Genomic DNA, 25,134 nt, shown 5'->3' on the forward strand with positions numbered 1-25,134 from the left:
TCACTGAATATACCTTTAAATTTATCTGTGTATTGTGACAGTAATCATATAAAGCAAAAACTAAGGCACTGGTTGTGGTACTTCTGGTTTACCAGAACGGGGTTCAACTCCCTGCGGTGCCCTGCTCAATTTGTTGTTACATGGTTCATTTTCTGCTCATTGTGTAGCCTTTCCAGCATGTCTCTCCACAGTAAGCTGAATAATAAAAAGTGTGAATGGAGTTTAGGTGAAAGTAATTTGTGCCAATGTCTGCCATTGAGCCCCATTGTAAATTTGAAAGCACTATATTTCTAAAACTATGAAACATTTAAAAGATTCCTTTTCAGGCAAACATGTCCACCGTAAGATGAACCTAAGTAGGCTAGAATGGGGTTGGTAGGTTTAAAGGGATTGTGACATTTAAAACACATTTTTGTAGATTTTTTGGCTTTTTTGGCTTTTCTTGACATCAATTTCACCAAAAAAAAACGAAGTTTGAACATTCAGTGTATTCTCTGCTGTCTGGACTTTTGTGAATAATTATGCAAAAATGTCTCATCTGGTTGGACGGCAGAGATATACGTAGTTCTCCGCTAAAACTCCGCCCCCTCCCCTCTGCTCCCTGCCTAGTGCCTACCCTCTCTTCTCCGCTTCCTCATTCATTGTGACTGCAACTTTGTTTCTTTGTAATACTTACTAATAATGGCTTCTAGAGAAAAATCAATCTGCTCTGTTGTTGGCTGTGTCAATCAACACATGTCCTTACACTGGATACCAACTGGCCTAGATGACTCTTTTATTTTTGACACGTTCCTACCAAGTTGTCAAAGTAGCGCATCTTGGGTTGACAGGAAAGGGGGAATTACCGACATCTACAGGCTAAAATAAAATAATGTGTTTTTCCATGGCTTCTCAGGATGAACTTTACACATGCACAAAAACTCGTGTCAAGAAATACTGGAGTGGAGTTGAGTGTTCAAACTTTTTAGACACGTTTGAAGGACCATGGCCAAGACTTTTAATGTTTTTAAAATTATGTTATAAATCATGTCATAATAAGTATATAGGACTAGTAGCATGCCAAAGTTTGTGCTATTGCCATAGAGAATGCATTGGGCGTTTAAGTTAAATAACTCAGAAACTATAAAACATTTCAAAGTAAAACTTTCCAGCATGTGTCTCCACAGTAAGCTGAATAATAAAAAGTGTGAATGGAGTTTCTAGGTGAAAGTAATTTTTGACGTGCCAATGTCTGCCAGTGAGCCCCATTGTAAATTTGAAAGCACTATATTTCTAAAACTATGAAACATTTCAAAGATTCCTTTTCAGGCAAACATGTCCACCGTAAGATGAACCTAAGTAGGCTAGAATGGGGTTGGTAGGTTTAAGTATGTAGGACTACTAGTAGCATGCCAAAGTTTGTGCTATTGCCATAGAGAATGCATAATGTGTCTCATCCTCCGCAACACCAATTCACCAAAACACCGCCGCTATATTTTTAAGTATGTTGCGGTAGAGAGAACGTCTGTTTCGGTAATGATAATTTAATAATGTCAGATTTAATCCTCGTTCTTCATCATTTTGGACCATGGGCTATAGCCCATACCATACGGCATACTATAGCACGCCGTTTTTCATCATTTTTGAGGATTTGAAAAAGATAATTAAAATAAAAAAAAACATGGGTTATAGCCCATCGTTTTGAATTTTTGAAAAAAAATGTATCATCATTTTTCATAATTTTTGAGTATGGGCTATAGCCCATATCGTACGGCATACTATAGCACGCCGTTTTTCATCATTTTTGAGGATTTGAAAAAAAAATATATATATATAAAAACATGGGTTATAGCCCATCGTTTTTTGAATTTTTGAATTTATTAAAATCCTCGTTTTTCATCATTTTTGAGTATGGGCTATAGCCCATATCGTACGGCATACTATAGCACGCCGTTTTTCATAATTTTTGAGGATTTGAAAAAAAATACAAAAAAAAAACATGGGTTATAGCCCATCGTTTTTTGAATTTTTGAAAAAAAAATGTATCATCGTTTTTCATCATTTTTGAGTATGGGCTATAGCCCATATCGTACGGCATACTATAGCACGCCGTTTTTCATAATTTTTGAGGATTTGAAAAAAAAAAAAAAAAATCAAAAAACATGGGTTATAGCCCATCGTTTTTTTAATTTTTGAATTTTTTTTTATCCTCGTTTTTCATCATTTTTGAGTATGGGCTATAGCCCATATCGTACGGCATACTATAGCACGCCGTTTTTCATAATTTTTGAGGATTTGAAAAAAAAACAAAAAAAAAACATGGGTTATAGCCCATCGTTTTTTGAATTTTTGAATTTTTTTTATATCCTCGTTTTTCATAATTTTTGAGTATGGGCTATAGCCCATATCGTACGGCATACGATAGCACGCCGTTTTTCATCATTTTTGAGGATTTGAAAAAAATTCAAAAAACATGGGTTATAGCCCATCGTTTTTTTATTTTTTTATTTTTTTTTATCCTCGTTTTTCATCATTTTTGAGTATGGGCTATAGCCCATATCGTACGGCATACTATAGCACGCCGTTTTTCATCATTTTTGAGGATTTGAAAAAAATAAAAAAATTAAAAAAACATGGGTTATAGCCCATCGTTTCTTGAATTTTTGAATTTCTTTTAATCCTCGTTTTTCATCATTTTTGAGTATGGGCTATAGCCCATATCGTACGGCATACTATAGCACGCAGTTTTTCATCATTTTTGAGGATTTGAAAAAAATAAAAAAATTCAAAAAACATGGGTTATAGCACATCGTTTTTTGAATTTTTGAATTTTTTTAATCCTCGTTTTTCATCATTTTTGAGTATGGGCTATAGCCCATATCGTACGGCATACTATAGCACGCCGTTTTTCATAATTTTTGAGGTTTTGAAAAAAAAATAAAAAAATCAAAAAACATGGGTTATAGCCCATCGTTTTTTGAATTTTTTTTATCCTCGTTTTTCATCATTTTTGAGTATGGGCTATAGCCCATATCGTACGGCATACTATAGCACGCCATTTTTCATCATTTTTGAGGATTTGAAAAAAAATCAAAAAACATGGGTTATAGCCCATCGTTTTTTAATTAAAAAAAAAATTATCCTCGTTTTTCATCATTTTTGAGTATGGGCTATAGCCCATATCGTACGGCATACTATAGCACGCCGTTTTTCATCATTTTTGAGGATTTGAAAAAAATTCAAAAATTAAAAAAACATGGGTTATAGCCCATCGTTTCTTGAATTTTTGAATTTCTTTTAATCCTCGTTTTTCATCATTTTTGAGTATGGGCTATAGCCCATATCGTACGTCATACTATAGCACGCCGTTTTTCATCATTTTTGAGGATTTGAAAAAAATAAAAAAATTCAAAAAACATGGGTTATAGCACATCGTTTTTTGAATTTTTGAATTTTTTTTATATCCTCGTTTTTCATAATTTTTGAGTATGGGCTATAGCCCATATCGTACGGCATACGATAGCACGCCGTTTTTCATCATTTTTGAGGATTTGAAAAAAAATAAAAAAACATGGGTTATAGCCCATCGTTTTTTAATTTTTTAATTTTTTTTTATCCTCGTTTTTCATCATTTTTGAGTATGGGCTATAGCCCATATCGTACGGCATACTATAGCACGCCGTTTTTCATCATTTTTGAGGATTTGAAAAAAATTCAAAAATTAAAAAAACATGGGTTATAGCCCATCGTTTCTTGAATTTTTGAATTTCTTTTAATCCTCGTTTTTCATCATTTTTGAGTATGGGCTATAGCCCATATCGTACGGCATACTATAGCACGCCGTTTTTCATCATTTTTGAGGATTTGAAAAAAATAAAAAAATTCAAAAAACATGGGTTATAGCACATCGTTTTTTGAATTTTTGAATTTTTTTAATCCTCGTTTTTCATCATTTTTGAGTATGGGCTATAGCCCATATCGTACGGCATACTATAGCACGCCGTTTTTCATAATTTTTGAGGTTTTGAAAAAAAAATCAAAAAATCAAAAAACATGGGTTATAGCCCATCGTTTTTTGAATTTTTTTTTATCCTCGTTTTTCATCATTTTTGAGTATGGGCTATAGCCCATATCGTACGGCATACTATAGCACGCCATTTTTCATCATTTTTGAGGATTTGAAAAAAAAATAAAAAAACATGGGTTATAGCCCATCGTTTTTTAATTAAAAAAAAAAAAAAATCCTCGTTTTTCATCATTTTTGAGTATGGGCTATAGCCCATATCGTACGGCATACTATAGCACGCCGTTTTTCATCATTTTTGAGGATTTGAAAAAAATTCAAAAATTAAAAAAACATGGGTTATAGCCCATCGTTTCTTGAATTTTTGAATTTCTTTTAATCCTCGTTTTTCATCATTTTTGAGTATGGGCTATAGCCCATATCGTACGTCATACTATAGCACGCCGTTTTTCATCATTTTTGAGGATTTGAAAAAAATAAAAAAATTCAAAAAACATGGGTTATAGCACATCGTTTTTTGAATTTTTTAATTTTTTTAATCCTCGTTTTTCATCATTTTTGAGTATGGGCTATAGCCCATATCGTACGGCATACTATAGCACGCCGTTTTTCATAATTTTTGAGGATTTGAAAAAAAAATAAAAAAATAAAAAAACATGGGTTATAGCCCATCGTTTTTTGAATTTCTTTTAATCCTCGTTTTTCATCATTTTTGAGTATGGGCTATAGCCCATATCGTACGGCATACTATAGCACGCCGTTTTTCATCATTTTTGAGGATTTGAAAAAAAATTAAAAAACAGGGGGTATAGCCCATCGTTTTTTAATTTTTTAATTTTTTTTTATCCTCGTTTTTCATCATTTTTGAGTATGGGCTATAGCCCATATCGTACGGCATACTATAGCACGCCGTTTTTCATCATTTTTGAGGATTTGAAAAAAAAAAAAAACAAAAAAAACATGGGTTATAGCCCATCGTTTAAAAAAATTATAAATTATCCTCGTTTCCAGCAAGGGCAGAATCCATTTGTTCCGGCCTACGTGCCGGATTTTTATTTTTTATTTAAAAAAAATCTTTTTTTGTACCGGCCGGTGCGATAGGTCGGCCGGTCGGTCGGCTGTACTCTGTCGTTCTATGAGCAGGGCCTGGCTGTAAACAAGTTCTTGAGCTTAGTCCAGTTATCCTGGGTAAACATAGTACCTTCCCTTTCCTTAGTCCAGTTACCCTGGGTAAACATAGTACCTTTCCTTACCTTAGTCCAGTTACCCTGGGTAAACATAGTACCTTTCCTTTCCTTAGTCCAGTTACCCTGGGTAAACATAGTACCTTTCCTTTCCTTAGTCCAGTTACCCTGGGTAAATATAGTACCTTTCCTTTCCTTAGTCCAGTTACCCTGGGTAAACATAGTACCTTTCCTTACCTTACCTTAGTCCAGTTACCCTGGGTAAACATAGTACCTTTCCTTTCCTTAGTCCAGTTACCCTGGGTAAACATAGTACCTACTACCTTTCCTTTCCTTAGTCCAGTTACCCTGGGTAAACATAGTACCTTTCCTTTCCTTTGGTTGATTTTCAAGTATATCAGAGAAGAATAAACACTCGCACACAGAGACAGATGCGTATGCACCGTCCCAGCATATATGACGTCAGGGTATAACTGGTATAGCTCTCATTGATGACGTAATAAAGATGTGGATTAAAGAACCCAATGCCAGAGTGTAAGTGGTTTTCGATGGTGACGTAATGACGATATTATGTTTTAGTGTCGGGAGGATTAAAGGTAATGCTCCTATGTCTGTCTGTGTCACGCTGTAACACCACCGGCCCGCCACCAGAGGGCACAGCTGTATCACACACACGCACACACACACACAAACTTAACTTAAAAAAAAAAGGAAAAAGAAAAAACGTTTAAAAAAAGCCAGCTGGCCGACCTCTTGACCAGCAGAATCCAGTTTGACTGGTTGACAAGCTGACCAACTGAACTGACAAACCAGCAAGACCGTGTCCATTTAAGACCAGCTAATGCATTTCACTTCAAGGTCTATCAAGAAAAAAAATGACACCTGTGTGAAGTGAGCGGTGCAACTCCGTGTTACAGACCCACAGGCCAGGGTGCCGGCCCGGTTCCGGCGAGCCGCCCCCACGTCCGAAACGGTAGAGGAATGACAGTTACCATGTGGGGGTCTCCGGGGAGTCCCCGGAACATCCAGACCCCCAGGAACGCGCCGAGGGGGCCGGGTCAATTGCGGCAAGCTGCCCTATGTCCAAAACGGTTGAGAAATGACAGAGTTACCGTATGGGGGTCCCTCTACTGTAGGTACTGTACTGTACTGTACTGGCACACCCGAAATCATCATATATACAGTTAATATGTGCGTGTGTGTTTGTGTGTGTTAGGTTGTGCACAGGTGGTGAAAAACAACCATGCTATTTTCGTGCTCATACCCAGACAGCCACACACACACACAGCTCCGTAAGGGAGTGGTCGCACCACTCAAACATTGAGGGGAACAAAAGTGAAATTAAAATATTTATCGCGCACGGTACACATAAAAAACTAAAAACATACCATGCACATCATTTAGAGTAAATACTTTATTAACATTCACCATTCTCCATCAGCAAAATGCTAAACAATCCAATTAAAACTACACACACACACACACACACACACACACACACAGACAAAAATTAAAGACTTCAACAGAAAACAAGTCATCACGGTTGGTGGAATCATAAAGTAAGTCGTGCCGGCTGTAGCATGAAATGGTTACTGTAAGTATTTTTGTTTTCGACGAGACCCTTAAGACCTTCATAAACGAAACACTAATAAACACATTAAAAAAAAGGCAAGTAATCACCAATCCTATCTTTTGAGCTACGTTAGTTAGCAGTGAGGTACCCCCTTTTGATTTTATTCTCTTTACATGAGGTGATATATAAGAACAAAAGCATGGAATACTCAACGGTTTCTGCTAAAGCTACATTATGGAACAAAAGGTTCTAGAAGATTCTAAACGTTCTATTCCATCATTGGCTTGGCATAATAAACCTGTCTCTTTACTTCAAGGCCGTAAACCTAGATATATATATATAATATATATTTTTTTACATAGTAAAAGTTTTTTTTTAAAAGGGTTAAAATACTGGTGATCCAAGCACTTGCTTCCGCTATAGCCAAACGTTTGCCCAGACCACACTGCTTCACAGAAACCCCATAGTAGGCCTACTTGCTTCTTTCTCCATCGCCAGTCTTCACGTCATCTAAAAGCCATGGTTCTCAACTGGATTTGCTTAAAGGGACACTTCACCCTTTTTGCTAAAAAATATATGTTAATGACGTTTAGAAGCTTTAGATCACTTTCATGGGGGTCTTTATGTGTGTAATATGTGGTTTTAGATATTTTAGATTGTAGCAGTGAGCCTGTTGTCTCTGATGTCATGGACACTGGGCTCACTTCCTTCCTGGACTACATGTTGTCTCAGTAAGACAGCTCTCCCCCTATCCACAAGGAGGAGCAGTGCACCAAAGAATTATAGGAATTGTAGTCCAGGAAGGTAGTGAGACCAGTGTCCATGACATCAGAGACAACAGGCTCACTGCTACAATCTAAAATATCTAAAACCACATATTACACACATAAATACCCCCAGGAAAGTGATCTAAAGCTTCTAAACGTCATTAACATATTTTTTTTTTGCAAAAAGGGTGAAGTGTCCATTTAAGCAATCACCTTCCCCGTCAAGTCAAGACTCGGATGTAACCGAAAACGCTGCATTTCCCTTTTCCACGTTATTAAAGGACCACTTCAACACTTTTCAACTTCTCTTCCTATAATTGGTCCTAACTAATGTTCATGATAAAATACCACCATTTCTTTCCTACTCAGTCTGTGTCCAATAAGAAGGCTGTGGGCAGTTCCAGATACCCGTCCACCAGTGACATCATCGATGGTGAATCCAAGCTAATAGAAACTGGCAGGCTTTCTTTTCCTGAAAAGTTGCAATGCAAAAGTTGAAGCCATCGTTCTCACGGTAATACAAATCTAAATATATTTTAAAACAAATCTTGCCTAATGATGATGTCACTGGTGGACCGGGTGTCCGAACTGCCCAAAGCCCTCCTATACGAGACACAGACCGAGGAGGGAAGAAATAGTGGACCAATTTATATGAAGAGATGTTGAAAAGTGGTGAAGTGGTCCTTTAATAATTCTTATTTCACAGATCTGTGGTTATCAGTCACAACACAACAAAGTGACCTTCCTTCTTTGTGCGGTACCTTTCCTCAAAGCCATATAAAACATCTAATATAGTATCAGTCAGTTCAATAGAAATGAAAACAAACGAACAAACAAAAAAGAACCTTCATAATTAGGATACTTAAGCGTGTTCCTTCATGAGATGCCAATACCAAGAGATAACTTCAGTGATAGTGTGCTTGTGTGCGATGACAACATATTCCTATTCTGACCTGAGATCAGATTCATACAAGGTTCCCACTGGACACACACTGGTCTGATTAACCCATTCTGACCTGAGATCAGATCCAAAAAAAAAAAAAAAGTCAGTCGTTCTTCGACTTTTCAAAAATAGCAGACCTACAAGCTCGTAGCGCGCCACTCGGTGGCGCGATATGAGCTTGTATAGATCTGCTATTTTTCAATAGCTAAAGCATAACATGATGCTATAACACCAAAATGGGTTCCCGTTCAGAATGGGATAAGTTGCATGCTTCCTCTCACTCCTTTTGAATTAGCTTTTTTTTTTTAATTATTTTGTACTGCTTGTTATTCTGACGTTTCTGTTTATATTGTTTAAAAAAAATTGCTTTATTCAAATAAACATTTCAAATCAGGCTAGAAAGAACAGGGAATGCTACAGCTCTCTAGTTCTCACAGATGTTCCATACTTCATTTTTGCTAAAATAAAATACACATTTTTTGCCCTCTCTATATCGCTACAATGTTTTCCCTTTCTGTCTCGGGCTACAGATTCACAGTTCATCCTTGGGTTAGTTTGTGAAACACTTTCCAATACATCCATCCATCCACCAACTGTGTGCACGGTTAATATTCACAACAAGGATATTTTCCCAAATGAGCACCAATAATTCAGGCTGTGCGGGGAGACATTGAATGCTCCCCAAAAACAGGATCAAACATGGCACATTACACCTGTTAAACGGGAGAGAGAGAGAGAGAGAGAGGAAAATAACCCCACAGAAACATGGCAGATAAAATGTCCCATTCATATTCAGGTTGCAGCCCTTTTCCAAAAAAAAACGGCCTTCATCTTTGAGTGTCCTGATTGGCTGATGAGCACCCAGTAAGCATGTCCAGTCAGTGTTTCCCACACGTGCAAAGGGAGGTACGAATGAAGGCTCGACAACAACGCATCCCACATGAATCCATATAGAGAACACCGGAATCTTCAGCCATTCCGTTCCGGAAAACCCCTGCGTTAAGAACACGGACTCAACCAGGCTGCCATTTTTTCCCCCCCATCCAGAACAACCCACATGCGGTGATGAAAAAAAGAACCCTCTGCCTGGTGGATTCAGTGGGTATAGACGTCTGCTGGTCTCCGCGGCTCAAAAATAATGTCATGTTTCGACGAGTGATACTTTCAGTCCAACACATGGTTGGGGGTGACGAATTTCTTTCCTTCCTTTGTCGTCCATAACAAAGGCTTTCCTCCCGGTTTGTGCCAGGGGTAAACCGGGAGGCAGGTGGAGAGGATCCTTCAAGACGAAGGAGGGAGGGTGTTGGTTGTTGATGTGGCAGAGCTCTACAGTAGGGTTGGGGTGGTTTTGGAGGAGGGTGGTGGGACTGGACTGGGCTCTACAGTAGGTTTGGGGTGGTTTTGGAGGAGGAGGGTCGTGGGGACTGGACTGGGACTGGAGCCGAGTCCACTACCCCGTCCGTCTGTCTGTCTGTCGGTCCTTCTGTCTGTATAGTCCAACATCCAGCTGTGTTGTTCCATCATCCCACTTCAACCATCCTCCCTGAAAACTGTTGAAAGACAACACAAAAAAAAAACAAGCCCAAATTGATTAAATCAATTCATTACCAGCTGCATTATTATTATCTGTGGGTCTGCTGCTGACGTTATGCCACTCTTTTTTAGCTGCGTTCCGCTGTTATGCTCAAATGAGTGACCCTAAAGAATTCTGAGGCAACGTGGCTGGAGACGAGGCAGTGCCGTGCAGACGATGGGATGTTATGGGTTGTTGCCAGTGGTGGCAAACTGTCGTGACAGAAATAAGCTAAAGCAGCCTCCAAAAACCAAACCAGGCAAGCAATACTGTGAATGAATCCACGTTAGGCTGGAAATATGCAGGCTTGGCAACCAGCAGAAAATGATCTCCAGTGTGTACTACCCGGTCGGAACTTTAGCAAGCTAATATTGACCAGCTTGCAGCTGGTTAAAAAAAAGGTTGCTCATGTTGTCAAAACAACAGCCAATACAAACGATGGAAATATATATATATATATATATATATATATATATATAGCGCTCAGAACGTTTCAAAAGCACAGGCTAACACTTCAAAAGGCAGCTTTTTAATCCATTCTGACCTGAGATCAGATTCTAAAAATGTCTTCTACATCCTGACCGTTTTCTGAAAAAGCTATGTTTCTATGTCAGTCGTTCTTTGATTTTTCAAAAATAGCAGACCTACAAGATCTGCTATTTTTCAATAGCTAAAGCATAACATGATGCGAACACCAAAAGGGGTTCCCACCCAAAATGGGTTAACCACTTAACCCTAGAACACTGAACCCCACTTCTGTCAAACCATCACTAACCATCACTATATTTGACCCAATGTAATATTTATTCCATTCAAAAAAATATTTATCATCACAATATATTAAAAGTACAGCAATACATGGTAATTTTTGAGGTACTCTTCTTTAATATTTAAAATGTTAAAATAAATAACTACCCATTTCTGGGACATCTGAGAATGGTGCAAAAGACATGTTTAAAAGAGAACAATAATGTGGTGTTTTACAGTCCAGCATCAGAAAGTGTTTTAACCCATTTTAAGCGGGAACCCCTTTTGGTGTTAGCATTACGTTATGCTTTAAATATTGAAAAATAGCAGATCTACAAGCTCATAGCGCGCCACCGAGTGGCGCTCTACGAGCTTGTAGGTCTGCTATTTTTTAAAAATCAAAGAACGACTGACATAGAAACGTAGCTTTTTCAGAAAACTGTCAGGATGTAGAAGACATTCTTAGAATCTGATCTCAGGTCAGAATGGGTTAAAGCCATCTTCAATATCAGACTCAGCCACTAGGGGGGAGGAAAGAGTTTACAATAAAGGAGAAAGGAGTGGACAGAATATAATTAAAGGCTAGACAGTATGGTATAATATAAATCATATACTTGTGTGAATGTGTGATAAAGAGTACTATATCGAATACCATGACATTTACACTGGGTCTTAGATACATCACTGGGATAATTAATGCCTTCTTTCAAAACAAAATGGTGCCACGTATTAACCCATTCTGACCGGGCACCCATTTTGGTGTCGGCATCATGTTATGCTTTAGCTATTTAAAAATAGCAGATCTACAAGCTCATATCGCGCCACCGAGTGGCGCGATACGAGCTTGTAGGTCTGCTATTTTTTAATAAAATCGAAGAGCGACTGACATTTTTATAATCTGATCTCAGGTCAGAATGGGTTCATCAGACCAGCGTGTGTCCGGCGGAAACCTCGTATGAATCTGATCTCAGGTCAGAATGGGTTAAAGGTTTTATGACATTCATTTTCATTTATTTTTCTTTTTTCTTTTAGGTTTTATGACCTCAATTACACCCAAAAAACCTGAACTTTGAACATTCAGTGGATTTTCTGTGGTCTGAAGTTTTCTTTGGGGTTTGGAAGCATTTTGAGCTACAATGAAAACAGGCAACACAGTGAAAACAGTGACATCTGCTGGCAAATCCCATTGACATATATGGGATTTGCAGGATCTTACATCACAATCTGCCGGCAAATCAGAGCACCTGTTTGAGCCAGAAAACCCCAGATCACAGAAATGTTCATGTTTTTTGGGTGCAATTGAGATTAGAAAACCTAAAAATAATAATGTCACAATCCCTTTAAACAGATTAGCTTTGCTAACTCTTTGCATGTTCTCTCATCTCTGCTCTTCTGTATGTACTGCAGTGTTGTTTTTAGCAGCAGATTTTGATTTCAGTTTTAGTCATAGTCTCTTGAATAGTTTCCTTTCAGTTTTAGTCACATTTTTGTCACCTGGAATGTTTTAGTGTTAGTCTAGTTTTAGTCGACTAAATATCATAAGATTTTAGTCTAAAATGCATCTTGATGCCGTCGTAATGATTGCGCACATGCTCCAAAATAACAGATCTACAAGCTCACAACGCGTCGCAGTGAGCTTGTAGATCTGCTATTTTCAGCATGCAACCAAGTGTAAAATGACTTATACTGGATCTCTTGTCCACTAGTCCCCGTCTAACATTTTAGTCTAGTTTTTATCTGTTGACGAAATTGTTAGTACATTTAACACTGATGTACTGTATATGTTAAATGCTGTCTCAAGTATGTCTGCCTCGTTAAGGAGACGCTGTCTGTGCTGTGCTTTTCTTTTTGTCCTCCTCCAGAGATGGGATGGACAGAGGACTCCTCCAGAGATGGGATGGACAGAGGAGGAATGTCCTCCTCCAGAGATGGGATGGACAGAGGAGGAATGTCCTCTCCAGAGATGGGATGGACGGAGGAGGAATGTCCTCCTCCAGAGATGGGATGGACAGAGGAGGAATGTCCTCTCCAGAGATGGGATGGACAGAGGAGGAATGTCCTCCTCCAGAGATGGGATGGACAGAGGAGGAATGTCCTCTCCAGAGATGGGATGGACAGAGGAGGAATGTCCTCTCCAGAGATGGGATGGACAGAGGACTCCTCCAGAGATGGGATGGACAGAGGAGGAATGTCCTCCTCTCCAGAGATGGGATGGACAGAGGAGGAATGTCCTCCTCCAGAGATGGGATGGAAAGAGGAGGAATGTCCTCTCCAGAGATGGGATGGACAGAGGAGGAATGTCCTCCTCTCCAGAGATGGGATGGAAAGAGGAGGAATGTCCTCTCCAGAGATGGGATGGACAGAGGAAGAATGTCCTTTCCAGAGATGGGATGGACAGAGGAGGAATGTCCTCTCCAGAGATGGGATGGACAGAGGAGGAATGTCCTCCTCTCCAGAGATGGGATGGAAAGAGGAGGAATGTCCTCTCCAGAGATGGGATGGACAGAGGAAGAATGTCCTTTCCAGAGATGGGATGGACAGAGGAGGAATGTCCTCCTCCAGATATGGGATGGACAGAGGAGGAATGTCCTCCTCCAGAGATGGAATGTCCTCTCCAGAGATGGGATGGACAGAGGAGGGATGTCCTCTCCAGAGATGGGATGGACAGAGGAGGAATGTAGCGCTTGGACAGAAAAAACAAAACCCTTTGAAGTTTACACACCCTGGACACGCTTCATTAGAAACAGGTGTGTGTGTGTAAGAGAGAGAGAGAGAGAGAGAGAGAGAGAGAGAGAGAGAGAGTGTGTGTGTGTGTGTGTGCGCGCGTGTGTGTGTGTGTGTGAAAGAGAGAGAGTGTGTGTGTGTGTGTGTGTGCGTGCGTGTGAAAGAGAGAGAGTGTGTGGTGTGTGTGTGTGTGTGTGTGTGTGTGTGCGCGCGCGTGCGTGTGTGTGAAAGAGAGAGAGAGTGTGTGTGTGTGTGAAAGAGAGAGAGTGTGTGTGTGTGTGCGTGTGAAAGAGAGAGTGTGTGTGTGTGTGTGTGTGTGAAAGAGAGAGTGTGCGTGTGTGTGTGTTCTGTCACCTGTTCAATTGATAAGGATGCCAGTAGAACGACCCTCCTCCTCTTTGATGTTTTTCAAGTTGTTCTCTGCCTCGTCCACAGTGCTACACACACACACACACACACACACACACACACACACACACACACACACACACACACACACACACACACACACACACACACACACACACACACACACACACACACACACACACACACACAGAGATTAGACACACCGGTTTCGGTCTAATGACAGTCGGACAAATAGTGTGTCTAAAAACTAAAGCCTGTACTCCATTCTAACCCATTCTGACCCGAGATCAGATTCTAAAAATGTCTTCTACATCCTGACAGTTTTCAATTCTGACCTGAGATCAGATTCTAAAAAATGTCTTCTACATTCCTGACAGTTTTCCATTCTGACCTGAGATCAGATTCTAAAAAATGTCTTCTACATCCTGACAGTTTTCCATTCTGACCTGAGATCAGATTAAAAAAATGTCTTCTACATCCTGACAGTTTTCATTCTGACCTGAGATCAGATTCTAAAAAATGTCTTCTATGTCAGTCGCTCTTCGATAATAAAAAAATAGCAGACCTACAAGCTCGTAGCGCGCCACCGAGTGGCGCGCTTACAAGCTTGTAGATCTGCTATTTTTAAATAGCTAAAGCACGACATAATGCTATCACCAAAATGGGTTCCCGCCCATATAATCTTCTATCTTTTCTGAGGTTATACAACTGGTCCTTCTTTTTTTTTTTGAGCAGTGCAAAGCGCTACAACGTGTGGCTTTGTGTGCATGTCTAACCCCCCCCCCCCCCTTCTCCGACATCATGAGGTTGACACCATCAGATGTCATCATCATGATGTCATGCCTATTTTTTTATTTTTTTTATCCCACAATTTTGTAACCCATTTTTCACCCCGGTGTCAATCATCTAATGTGATCCTGGGCTCTACACACCCTCCACCAACCTAGTCCCCCTATATGGGGGACAAGGGGAGACCAACCTAGCCCCCATATATGGGGGACAAGGGGAGAGCAACGGACTTGAACTCATGCTTCCTTCATGCCTGAGTGTCCAAGTTGCTCCTTTTACACCTGACAGGGGGGGAGTTTCCCTGGTTGGACGTAGCGCGTGGAAGGAACACGTTATTCCAACCAGTTCCTTTCCTCTCCATCAGGCGCCCCGGCTTCATCATGATGTCATGCCTGACAAAGAACTTGGTCGGTGGGGCCGGCATGCATTTCCAACTTGCATCGTTCCAAGTAGGCATCAAGTCTCTGTGCGTGTGCATGCACGTCTGTAATCCACGTAACTCGGAAACCGTCCGCCGCACCGACTTCAAATTCGACACGCACGTTCCACAGTAGCTCTGGTCCATAGCCTTCTACTGCTTCTACGACCATTCTTCCCTGCAGCAGCCTATAAGGCTATATGGGACTTTCAGTTTTAAATCTCAAATCGAAATCAGACCAGCCTCTCCTCTTTGGCGTAAATAAAAATAACGTTTTTGCTACTCACCAAAACAAAGGCGCGGGTTGTGTCATTAGAAAGCCTACTTTCCTTAGTGGACACACTCTGAGCCCCCCCCCCCACCACCACACGTATAAACGGTACCTTTTGGCCAAAATGGGATTTTCTTTCACCGGAGGAAAACTATTCTCTATGAGGCAGTTCTCTGGGCAATATCGGTAGAGAGTAACTAAAAGTATTTTTTTCCCGGTGGAAACAAAACGTTTATACGTGTGGTGGGGGGGGGGGCTCAGAGTGCGTCCACTAAGGAAAGTAGGCTTTCTAATGACACAACCCGCCTTTGTTTTGGTGAAAGTCCCATAGCCTTAAGTTACTGCAGGGCAGAATGGTAGAAGCAGTAGAAGGCTATGGACCTGAGCTAGTTCCACAGTACCACCACAGGTTCTGTGTAGTACTGTGTGTGTGTGTGTGTGTGTGTGAGTGAGTGAGTGTGTGTGCGTTGTTTCATTTATCCCTAGGTGGCTTAAAAAACCCCAAACAAACATCCTGTCTAGTAGTGTCAAGTAATAGTATGTCAACAATGTGCTATATATTTATATTTATTTTTCTCCTTTTTCTCCTCTGTGTGTTAAGCAGCATGTGCAGCAGCTATATCTGGTTGGACCATATAATGTATAACCTAATTCTGATCAGTGTTTGGGTCTATTGTATTACGCCTCTTGTGCAGATCCAAATAAAATAAATCAAATGTGTGTGTGTGTGTGCGTGTGTGTGTCTTTACGTGAGGAAGTCCCTGACGTCCTCCATAGTCATCTCTCCGGTGGAGTCCAGGGTGATGTCAGCACAGCTGAGAGGGGAGTCCAGGGGGGTGTCCAGACCCCCCGGGGAGGACAGGCCGCTCTGGGGGTCCTCCGTCAGCCCTGTGAGGGGGTTTAGGGTTTAGGGGTTTAGGGTTTAGGGTCCTCCGTCAGCCCTGTGAGGGGGTTTAGGGTTTTGGGTTTAGGGGTTTAGGGGTTTAGGGTCCTCTGTCAGGCCTGAGAGGTTAATTTAGCCCATTATTTAACCCATTCTGACCCGAGATCAGATTCTAAAAAATGTCTTCTACATCCTGACAGTTTTCTGAAAAAGCTATTCCATTTGTGTCAGTCGTTCTTCGATTTTTCAAAAAATAGCAGACCTACAAGCTCGTAGCGCGCCACTCGGTGGCGCGCTACGAGCTTGTAGATCTGCTATTTTTCAATAGCTAAAGCATAACATGATGCTAACACCAAAAGGGGTCCCCGCCCAAAATGAGTTAACCCCTCAAGGTGTTTACAGTGTTATACTTTAGCTTAGACCGAGTGCCGCGCTGATGAGCTTGTAGGTCTGCTATTTTTTGAGAAATCACAAAATATATCAAAGCGAACATTTTTTTATTCATTTAGTTTGAATCTGGTGTGGGTCTAAATGGGTTAACCCATTTTGGGGCGGGAACCCATTTTGGTGTTAGCATCATATCGTGCTTTAGCTATTGAAAATAGCAGATCTACAAGCTCATAGCGCGCCACTCGAGCTTGTAGGTCTGCTATTTTTGAAAAATCTAAGAACGACTGACATAGAAACATAGCTTTTTCAGAAAACTGTCAGGATGTAGAAGACATTTTTAGAATCTGATCTCAGGTCAATGGGTTAAGCAATATCACCCTGCTGTCCCAATGGATAATAATAATAACAATAACAATAACAATAACAATAACAATAACAATAACAATAATAATAATAATAATAATAATAATAATAATAATAATAACAATAACAATAATAATAATAATAATAATAATGCATTTAATTTCTAAAGCACTTTAGATTCTTACAAATCTTACAAAGGGTGCTGCAGGGTTAAAACCAAAAGCATGGCCAAAGCCCAGCCCAGCTAAACTAAAAGGCCTAAAAGTAGTCTCACAAACTATAGGTAAGAGAAAAAAGAGGAAGATGCTTTGTCAAAGAGGTATGATTTTAGTCCACTGCTGTCCCCATTGTTGTCCCATTGTGGGCATGATGATGTCATCCTGAATGTGTTCTAAGAACTTGAAACAAGATTACAAAAAACTTGAGAACATTTTGGAAGACGGCGTAAGTGGTTGAATTTCAAAGGGCAACACTTTCTTTTTATATATATATATTTTATCCCACAATTTTGTAACCCATTTTTCACCCCTGTGTCAATCATCTAATGTGATCCTGGGCTCTACACACCCTCCACCAACCTAGTCCCCATATATGGGGGACAAGGGGAGACCAACCTAGTCCCCATATATGGGGGACAAGGAGAGAGCAACGGACTTGAACGCTTCCTTCATGCCTGAGTGTCCAAGTTGCTCCTTTACACCTGACAGGGGGGAGTTTCCCTGGTTGGACGTATAGCGCGTGGAAGGAACACGTTATTCTAACCAGTTCCTTTCCCCTCCATCAGGCGCCCCGGCTGGCCAGGGGGAGGCAGTTTAGAGACCAGGATTACTGCATGTTTTTTGTGAGGGTATATCACCTACCCTAGGGGACACGGGGAGAACATGCAAACTCCACACAGAGCAAAACTTTCAGAGGTGGTGAATACTGAATAGTTTTTATTGAGTCTTGTGATGGAACCAGTTTAAATGTGGCTCTATTTAACCCCGTCATTGATCTGGCCGCAGATCAATGTGTTCCTCTTATCCCATCCTTTACACATTTCCACCGCGTGAACATGATGGTCAGGTCACTGCAGGTTTTATCAAAGAGTGATATCAAAAACATTTTGTGAAGATAGAAAGCTGACTAAAAGACCTCAACCAGGGACTGGGGGGGACTGCTTGGGAAGTCCTTCACTTTCATCTTTCAAAGAAGAAAGAAAATGCTTGAAATTGATCAATTGTATAACTGTCAATTTCAGTTGTTTGTTTTCCCCTTTCTCGCTAGCGTGCTCTGTCTGGAGCAAGTAAACAAAACCGTACTCCAGACAGTCTTTATGGCAACTAACTCGCATTTCCTGCCAGGCAATGGGAGGGATTGGGGGGGGGGGGGGGGGGGCATTCTGAATGGTTACCATAGAGACCAGAGTGGACCTCCCCCCCCCCCCCCCCCCCCCTCTTCAAGACCCTTGAATGGTTTTGGGAGAAGAGCGATACAGAGGAATAGCATCCAGCGCCAAGATGGCAGAGGTAAACAATACCAAGGGGAGAGAAGGAGAGAGGCTGTAGGCACAGAGAAAGTAGAGAAATAAAGAGTGATGGCAGACGCAAAATTGTGCGTGTGTGTGTGTGTGTGTGCTTTCCTTACTAAACAAGTAAAATATCAACCATTAGTACAGGCCATTATACAACTGGGCTATACGTGTCAGCTCATTGTTTTTATATTTGGCAGCCTGGGCCATGTCCACAGGCTAGTGGTCAGAGGCTTGAGGATTATAGGGTTGTCCAAGAAGTGTAAGGCAAAGCAGCTCGCAGCATACTGTTCAATCTCCTCCATTATAGGCAGTCGGTCTATTTGGAGGAGAAGGTGCTTTTTGTACCCACGATTTACTTTCGCTGTTGGTAATACTATGACAGACTGAAGTGACCAGTGTTGGCTGTGAATAAGTTCATGTGTTTTCCTATATTCTGTACATTTAGGGCTTGTTTGGACTCAAGCACTGAGACACGTGATGTTACGAGTGCGTAGTATATCAGAAGCAACTGAAAATATTTGTGCCCTTGATAATGTATTTTATAAATGTGGACTCAAATAAAGAAATCGAAATGTGTGTGTGTGTGTGTGTGGAGATTTTTGTCAACATTCCATTTTGCCACAGACATACTAAATAAGTGGACAATAATATGACCAGAAACACATACCGTACATAGATAGGATATATAATAAGGAGGATATATTAATATATATTAATAAAGGATAGCCCGGAATGACCAGAACAGGTCTGTAACTCTGAGAGGGTTCAAATGGAACCAAATGGACCCGTATAAAGGTCCATTTGGTTCCATTTGAACACTCTCAGAGTTAAGGTTTTCTTCAGAATAAATAATAATAATAAATATAGTGTCAGAATAAACTAGAACTGCACTCTGTCGAGTGCATACTTGCTTGTTGCACACTAGTAGGCCATAAATGGCCAACTAGTGCGCAAGCAGAGCGCGCAAGTACTTTTGACCGTTATGAACTGTCACTTTTGATGCGTATGCACCGTCCCAGCAAATTGTGCCTGATACGGCAGTGGTGCCAGATTACATACATGTATACACAGGAGCATTACCTTTAATCCTCCCAACACTAAAACATATCGTCATTACGTCACCATCGAAGACCAATTACACTCTGGCATTGGGTCCTTTAATCCACATATTTCTTACGTCATCATTGAGAGCTAGTTATACATAATATATGTATATGTAATTTGTAAGTTGATTAGCAGTATACTGTGGTTACTTTGCGCCGTACGCAGTCCCAGCCATCAGGCACAATTTGCTGGGACGGTGCATACGCATCAAAAGTGACGGGTTGGCTGGGACGGTGCATACGAGCCGGGCGAAACTATTACTTGCGCGCTCTGCTTGCGCAAGTAATAATTGTCATATTCTGAAGAAAACCTGGAGACTTGACATTCAGTAAGTGGGTGTTATGATCAAATGAGAACATTATAAAAAAACCGAAACAGAAAAACAGAAAATCAATCATTTGCCACGGACAAGACCAAGTCGGACATGTTGGTGACCCCTGGTGTGTGTGTGTGTGCGTGCTCGTGTGTGCGCGTGCGTGCGTGTTTTTTTTACATACCCTCAGCCTGAGCCAACCGGTGGGTTCCGTTGGCGTGACGCTGAGCCGTCATGCCGTCGCTATGGAGACACACAAAGCACGGCATGATGTCAGAACATTACAATGATGTCATCACAACCATTCTGACCTGAGATCAGATTCATACGAGGTTTCCACTGGACACACACTGGTCTGATTAAACTCACAAGGAAGCTTCGACAGTAAAAATCTAAACTAGTCTAGAGATCTTTTTCTCCAAAATAAGTCATCATTTCCCAATCATTTTTTTACCAATGAATTTCCAAAACGTTTCCAAAATACTTAACCCAATTTCCACAACGTTGTTACATATTTCGTGTAATGTTTTACGTGTTTTGGAAAATACTTTTTTTACTAACTACAGTAAATCTCAATTTCAAATATGTGTGTGTGTGTGTGTGTGTGCTAGGGCATTAACGACTTGAGATTTTTCCAAGTCGACTTGTCAGACAGCAAAGTCGAAGTTGTATCGATAAATCGTTTTATGCGGCGGGGGGGGGGGGGGGGGGGTCTTAACCCATTCTGACCTGAGATCAGATTCACACGAGGTTTCCACTGGACACACACTGGTCTGATTAACCCATTCTGACCTGAGATCAGATTCTAAAAATGTCAGTCGTTAAAAAAAAATAGCAGACCTACAAGCTCGTATCGCGCGACTCGGTGGCGCGATATGAGCTTGTAGATCTGCTATTTTTCAATAGGTAAAGCATAACACGATGCTGACACCAAAACGGGTGCCCGTTCAGAATGGGTTAACAGGGGCGGGTGGAGGTGCTGCGCGCTCAGATACGGAGCATGTCAAACAAAGCACTGCGCATTCAGTCAGTGGCCTCTCCAATATGACACAGTGCATGTATCATCTATATATCAGAGGTTCCCAAACACCGGTGCCGGTCCGCGGGACACGTGCCACTGGTACGCGAGAGGGGAATTCCAAGTTTTGCGTTTAAAAATCCATTTGAAAACACTGAGAAAAGAGAGAGGACAAACACCAGACCTGATGGCCGTTGCGCGCCCTAGAGCACGACGCTCAATCACCCGTTGGAATGCAAAATGCTTGCCTTTCAGGCTGCCTTTATATCCTACTCGTCTCTTTGAAAACGCTTCTGATTGTGATTGTGGGTGGGGGGGGCGGACGGACGACGGGGACCGAACGGCGGTGAAAAGTTGACTTCACTGACTGATTTATATAAACGGTTTCGAGTCAGTGTTACTTCCATGTTGCGTAGCACTGTCCAATCTTTGGTATCTTTGGCAGCAGCAGCTGCAGGCTATTTTGTCACGATCGCGTTAATGAAACCAAACGCTACACGCTAGGATTATTATATCATGTGAATCATGTCAAAATGAAAAGATGATGTTATCCAGGTAAAGTAGTGGTATTGGCAACACAGCGGCCCGAGAACACAATAAGAGATATAACATTATTATTCTCCTCCTCCACAACTCGATAACGTTCTCATGTTAGTTTGTTACTTATTTTCTGAGCCATGCAAATAAACAACAACCAGCACTGACCGGAGACGGAGAGGTTCATGTGCGTAAAGCTTAACCAGAAAACAAGACAGTCATTGCGTCAGCACGGATGTAGCCTCGGAAAACCCATTAACCCAGACGTTATATTTCCAGCACGGAGGTGAGGGGGATATCATTTGGGGGTAACGTTTGCGTGCTTCTATCTGTTAGTGTTACTTCTCTGACACCGCGCAGTTCAAACTCCAAATTCAGCCAGTCAATAGTGGGACACCGCGCGCTGAGAGCCACATACACAGCTGCATTTGGTTTTTAATTAAGGGCGCGTTCTGAATGCAATGCAACCTAATAGGTGAGTGCACTCCGGTGCATATATGCAAAGGGTAAGAATGACTTCTGTCCGTGACAATAATCAATGCTACAGTTTGAATTCTGTACACTACACACGCAGTGACGCACACATAGAGCAAAAAATATGATAAATATGAAATATGTTTATTATTATTTTTTAACTTTCGACTTATCCTAATCCGAATCGACTCGTTTTCTTTTCGATAAATCGATACATTTTTGATGAATGCCCTAGTGTGTGCGCGCGCGAGCGGTAGGTAGGTAGGCACCTGGTAAGTGTCTGTGTGTGTGTGTGTGTGTGCGGTAGGTAGGTAGGCACCTGGTAAGTGTGTGTGTGTGTGTGTGTGCGTGCGTGCGTGCATGCGGTAGGTAGGCACCTGGTCAGTGTGTGTGTGTGTGTGTGTGAGTGCGTGCGTGCGTGCGTGCGTGCGTGCGTGCGTGCGTGCGTGCGTGCGTGCGTGCGTGCGTGCGTGCGTGTGTGTGTGCGCGCGAGCGGTAGGTAGGTAGGCACCTGGTAAGTGTGTGTGTGTGTGTGTGTGTGTGTGTGGTAGGCACCTGGTAAGTGTGTGTGTGCGTGTGTGTGTGTGTGCGTGCAGTAGGTAGGTAGGCACCTGGTCAGTGTGTGTTCTAAGGGCCGGTCCATCTGAACAGAACACAGTGGCTCAGTGAGGACCTTCGCAGACAGAGAGAACCTCTCGTACTCCGAGGGGGAGATCAGGTAGAAACCTGGACAGGACAACAGACAGGACAACAGACAGGACAACAGACAGGACAACAAGCAGTTAGACTGACCACTATTATTGAAACACATAAAACAGACAGTGCATTTCAGTTGTGGGCGAGAATGCCATGAACGTTGAATGACCCTTGAAGCCTTTATGGTCGAATTGCTTCTCTGTCCCACACATTAAAACGCGGAGAGAACATGCCAGACATGCCAGCGTAATTGAGGATAGAATTGTTGCTGCTCTGGAGAATCTGGAGCAAACAAAGGTGTGGAAACTCTTAATTATCTTAAACCGCCATCAGTCTGTGACAAAGTGACTAGAGGAGGCTGCAGTGGAATACATAATTTAGTATATTATGCTTATAACTGAGAAGAAGTGAACCAGATGTTTGGAGTGAGAATGCATCCAAAACGATAGCGGGGAGGCAAAATAAATAAATAAATATAAATCATCCAGCTATAAAGTCAATGAATTCACCTGTGCTAACGTTTGTTTAGAGCCCTTGAACAAACAGAGTGGCATGAGCCAAGGCAATTGACTTTTTAAAATGTTTGTTTACAGCAGTAAATGTCATGTAACGTCATGTTGTGGGTCAATATAAATACATCAGGCTCCCTTCACTTCACAGAAGTGTGATTTTCTTATTCAGAAAGAGAAAGAAAAGAAGAGGGGGGAGTGAAATATGATGGTGGTCAGTAGAATGAATATGTGACCAGATTTGACTGAGAGCCTGCCATCGCGCACATTCCAGCTTTTCACCAGAGGAGAAAAACTTTTCAATGAGTTAATAGCACAGGCATGTCTGAAATAAATGTCAGAGCTGAAATCGACATGTAAATATGAAATAACTGCTTAAACATGTAACTAGGTGTAATGTTAGAGACCACAGAAGACATGTAAATATGAAATAAATGCTTAAACATGTAGCTAGGTGTAATGTTAGAGACCACAGAAGACATGTAAATATGAAATAAATGCTTAAACATGTAGCTAGGTGTAATGTTAGAGACCACAGAAGACATGTCAATATGAAATAAATGCTTAAACATGTAGCTAGGTGTAATGTTAGAGACCACAGAAGACATGTCAATATGAAATAAATGCTTAAACATGTAGCTATAGGTGTAATGTTAGAGACCACAGAAGTGAACCTTTCAAGCCTGTTTTCTCAACTCGCTGTTTCTCTGCAAGACATTACTCTATAAGCCATATATCCAAAACTGGTGGGTCAAACTGAACAACCAACATATCAATTTGAAGCTACGATTCCCTGCTTTCATATGACATGAAAAAACTAAAATTCAAAAACATCCAATGGCAGTCCCTCAGTCAAATTTGGTCACACAATGTGTTTCCTGGAGAGTAGGAGGAGTTGACATCACTCACCCTGTCCGTTCTTGGTGAAGACACAGGACGCGATGCCACTGATGTCCTCTTTACGGATGCAGTCGTAGCGCACCTGAAGACACAGCAAACACAACAAGGTCACGTCATCACGTCAAACACAACGAGGTCACGTCATCATGTCAAACACAACAAGGTCACGTCATCATCATGTCAAAAAAAGAGTGACAAAAACAAGACAATGACACGAGAGTGACGACGAGACTATACACACACAGCGGATGATAAACGACCGTCTCCCATCCTGTGAACGTGTGAGCCAAGTATCCAAGTGCTTTTGTCTGCAGGGGTTACTGTCCACCCTCTGTACAGAATGGTTACTGTACACCCTCTGTATGGTATGGGTACTGTCCACCCTCTGTATGGTATGGTTAAACCTGTGACCCACATGTATACCGGTAGGCCAATAGGCAATAGTCTAGTAGTGCACCTTTTATATACCTTTATTGAAAGGATAAGCCCCTTGAGATGTCGCATCTCATTTTAGAGGGGGTCCTCAACACAGATACATTGTACAATACAGATCACAAAACAAGTACAACAGTACAACCATACACACAGACAGGACAAAACAATACAAGACAGAACAAAAGCTCTCCCAGAGATAGCTCCCACCCCACTGTTTCAACCCTAAATAGCAGAGTTCATAAGGGAAAAAATATATACCCTTTGCACAATGAGACCATGTAATTAGGCAAAAAACTAAACAAAAACAAACAAGCAATACCAGCATGCATAATGTGATAATAATGAACAGCAGCACCGAGCCAGCAGGGAACACATATGAAGGTACATACAGATCAGTCAGTATGTTATGTTTATGGAAAACAAGTGTGTCCTGTGTTACTTGAAAGCAATACTGCACTTTATGCACAAGTTACTTTAGTTACAATTCTGTATTGCTCTATAATGCCGGTGGGCGGCGGTGGTTCAGGGGTAGAGTGGCCGGATGGTAACCGTAAGGTTGCCAGTTCGAACCCGGGCTCCCCCAGAGTTAGTGTCGAAGTGTCCTTGAGCAAGACACTGAACCCCTAATTGCTCCTGAT

General features: G+C 41.3%; 1 protein-coding gene across 1 annotated transcript in view; it reads right to left on the reverse strand.

The window, feature by feature from the left end:
• Positions 1-9,095: 9,095 nt before the first annotated feature.
• Positions 9,096-25,134, reverse strand: part of llgl1 (LLGL scribble cell polarity complex component 1) — a 28,583-nt gene continuing 12,544 nt past the window's right edge. Inside the window, exons 7-12 of the mRNA XM_083779789.1 lie at positions 24,071-24,143; positions 22,568-22,682; positions 20,112-20,170; positions 16,111-16,249; positions 13,869-13,951; positions 9,096-10,020 (exon numbers count right to left, since the gene is read on the reverse strand). Of these exons, the coding sequence (XP_083635915.1) occupies positions 13,873-13,951; positions 16,111-16,249; positions 20,112-20,170; positions 22,568-22,682; positions 24,071-24,143 (465 nt within the window). The 3' untranslated portion in view covers positions 9,096-10,020; positions 13,869-13,872. The remainder of the gene's footprint in view (positions 10,021-13,868; positions 13,952-16,110; positions 16,250-20,111; positions 20,171-22,567; positions 22,683-24,070; positions 24,144-25,134) is intronic.

This window comes from Protomyctophum parallelum, assembly GCF_964188405.1.
Source record: "Protomyctophum parallelum genome assembly, chromosome: 13".
Taxonomy (NCBI): domain Eukaryota; kingdom Metazoa; phylum Chordata; class Actinopteri; order Myctophiformes; family Myctophidae; genus Protomyctophum; species Protomyctophum parallelum.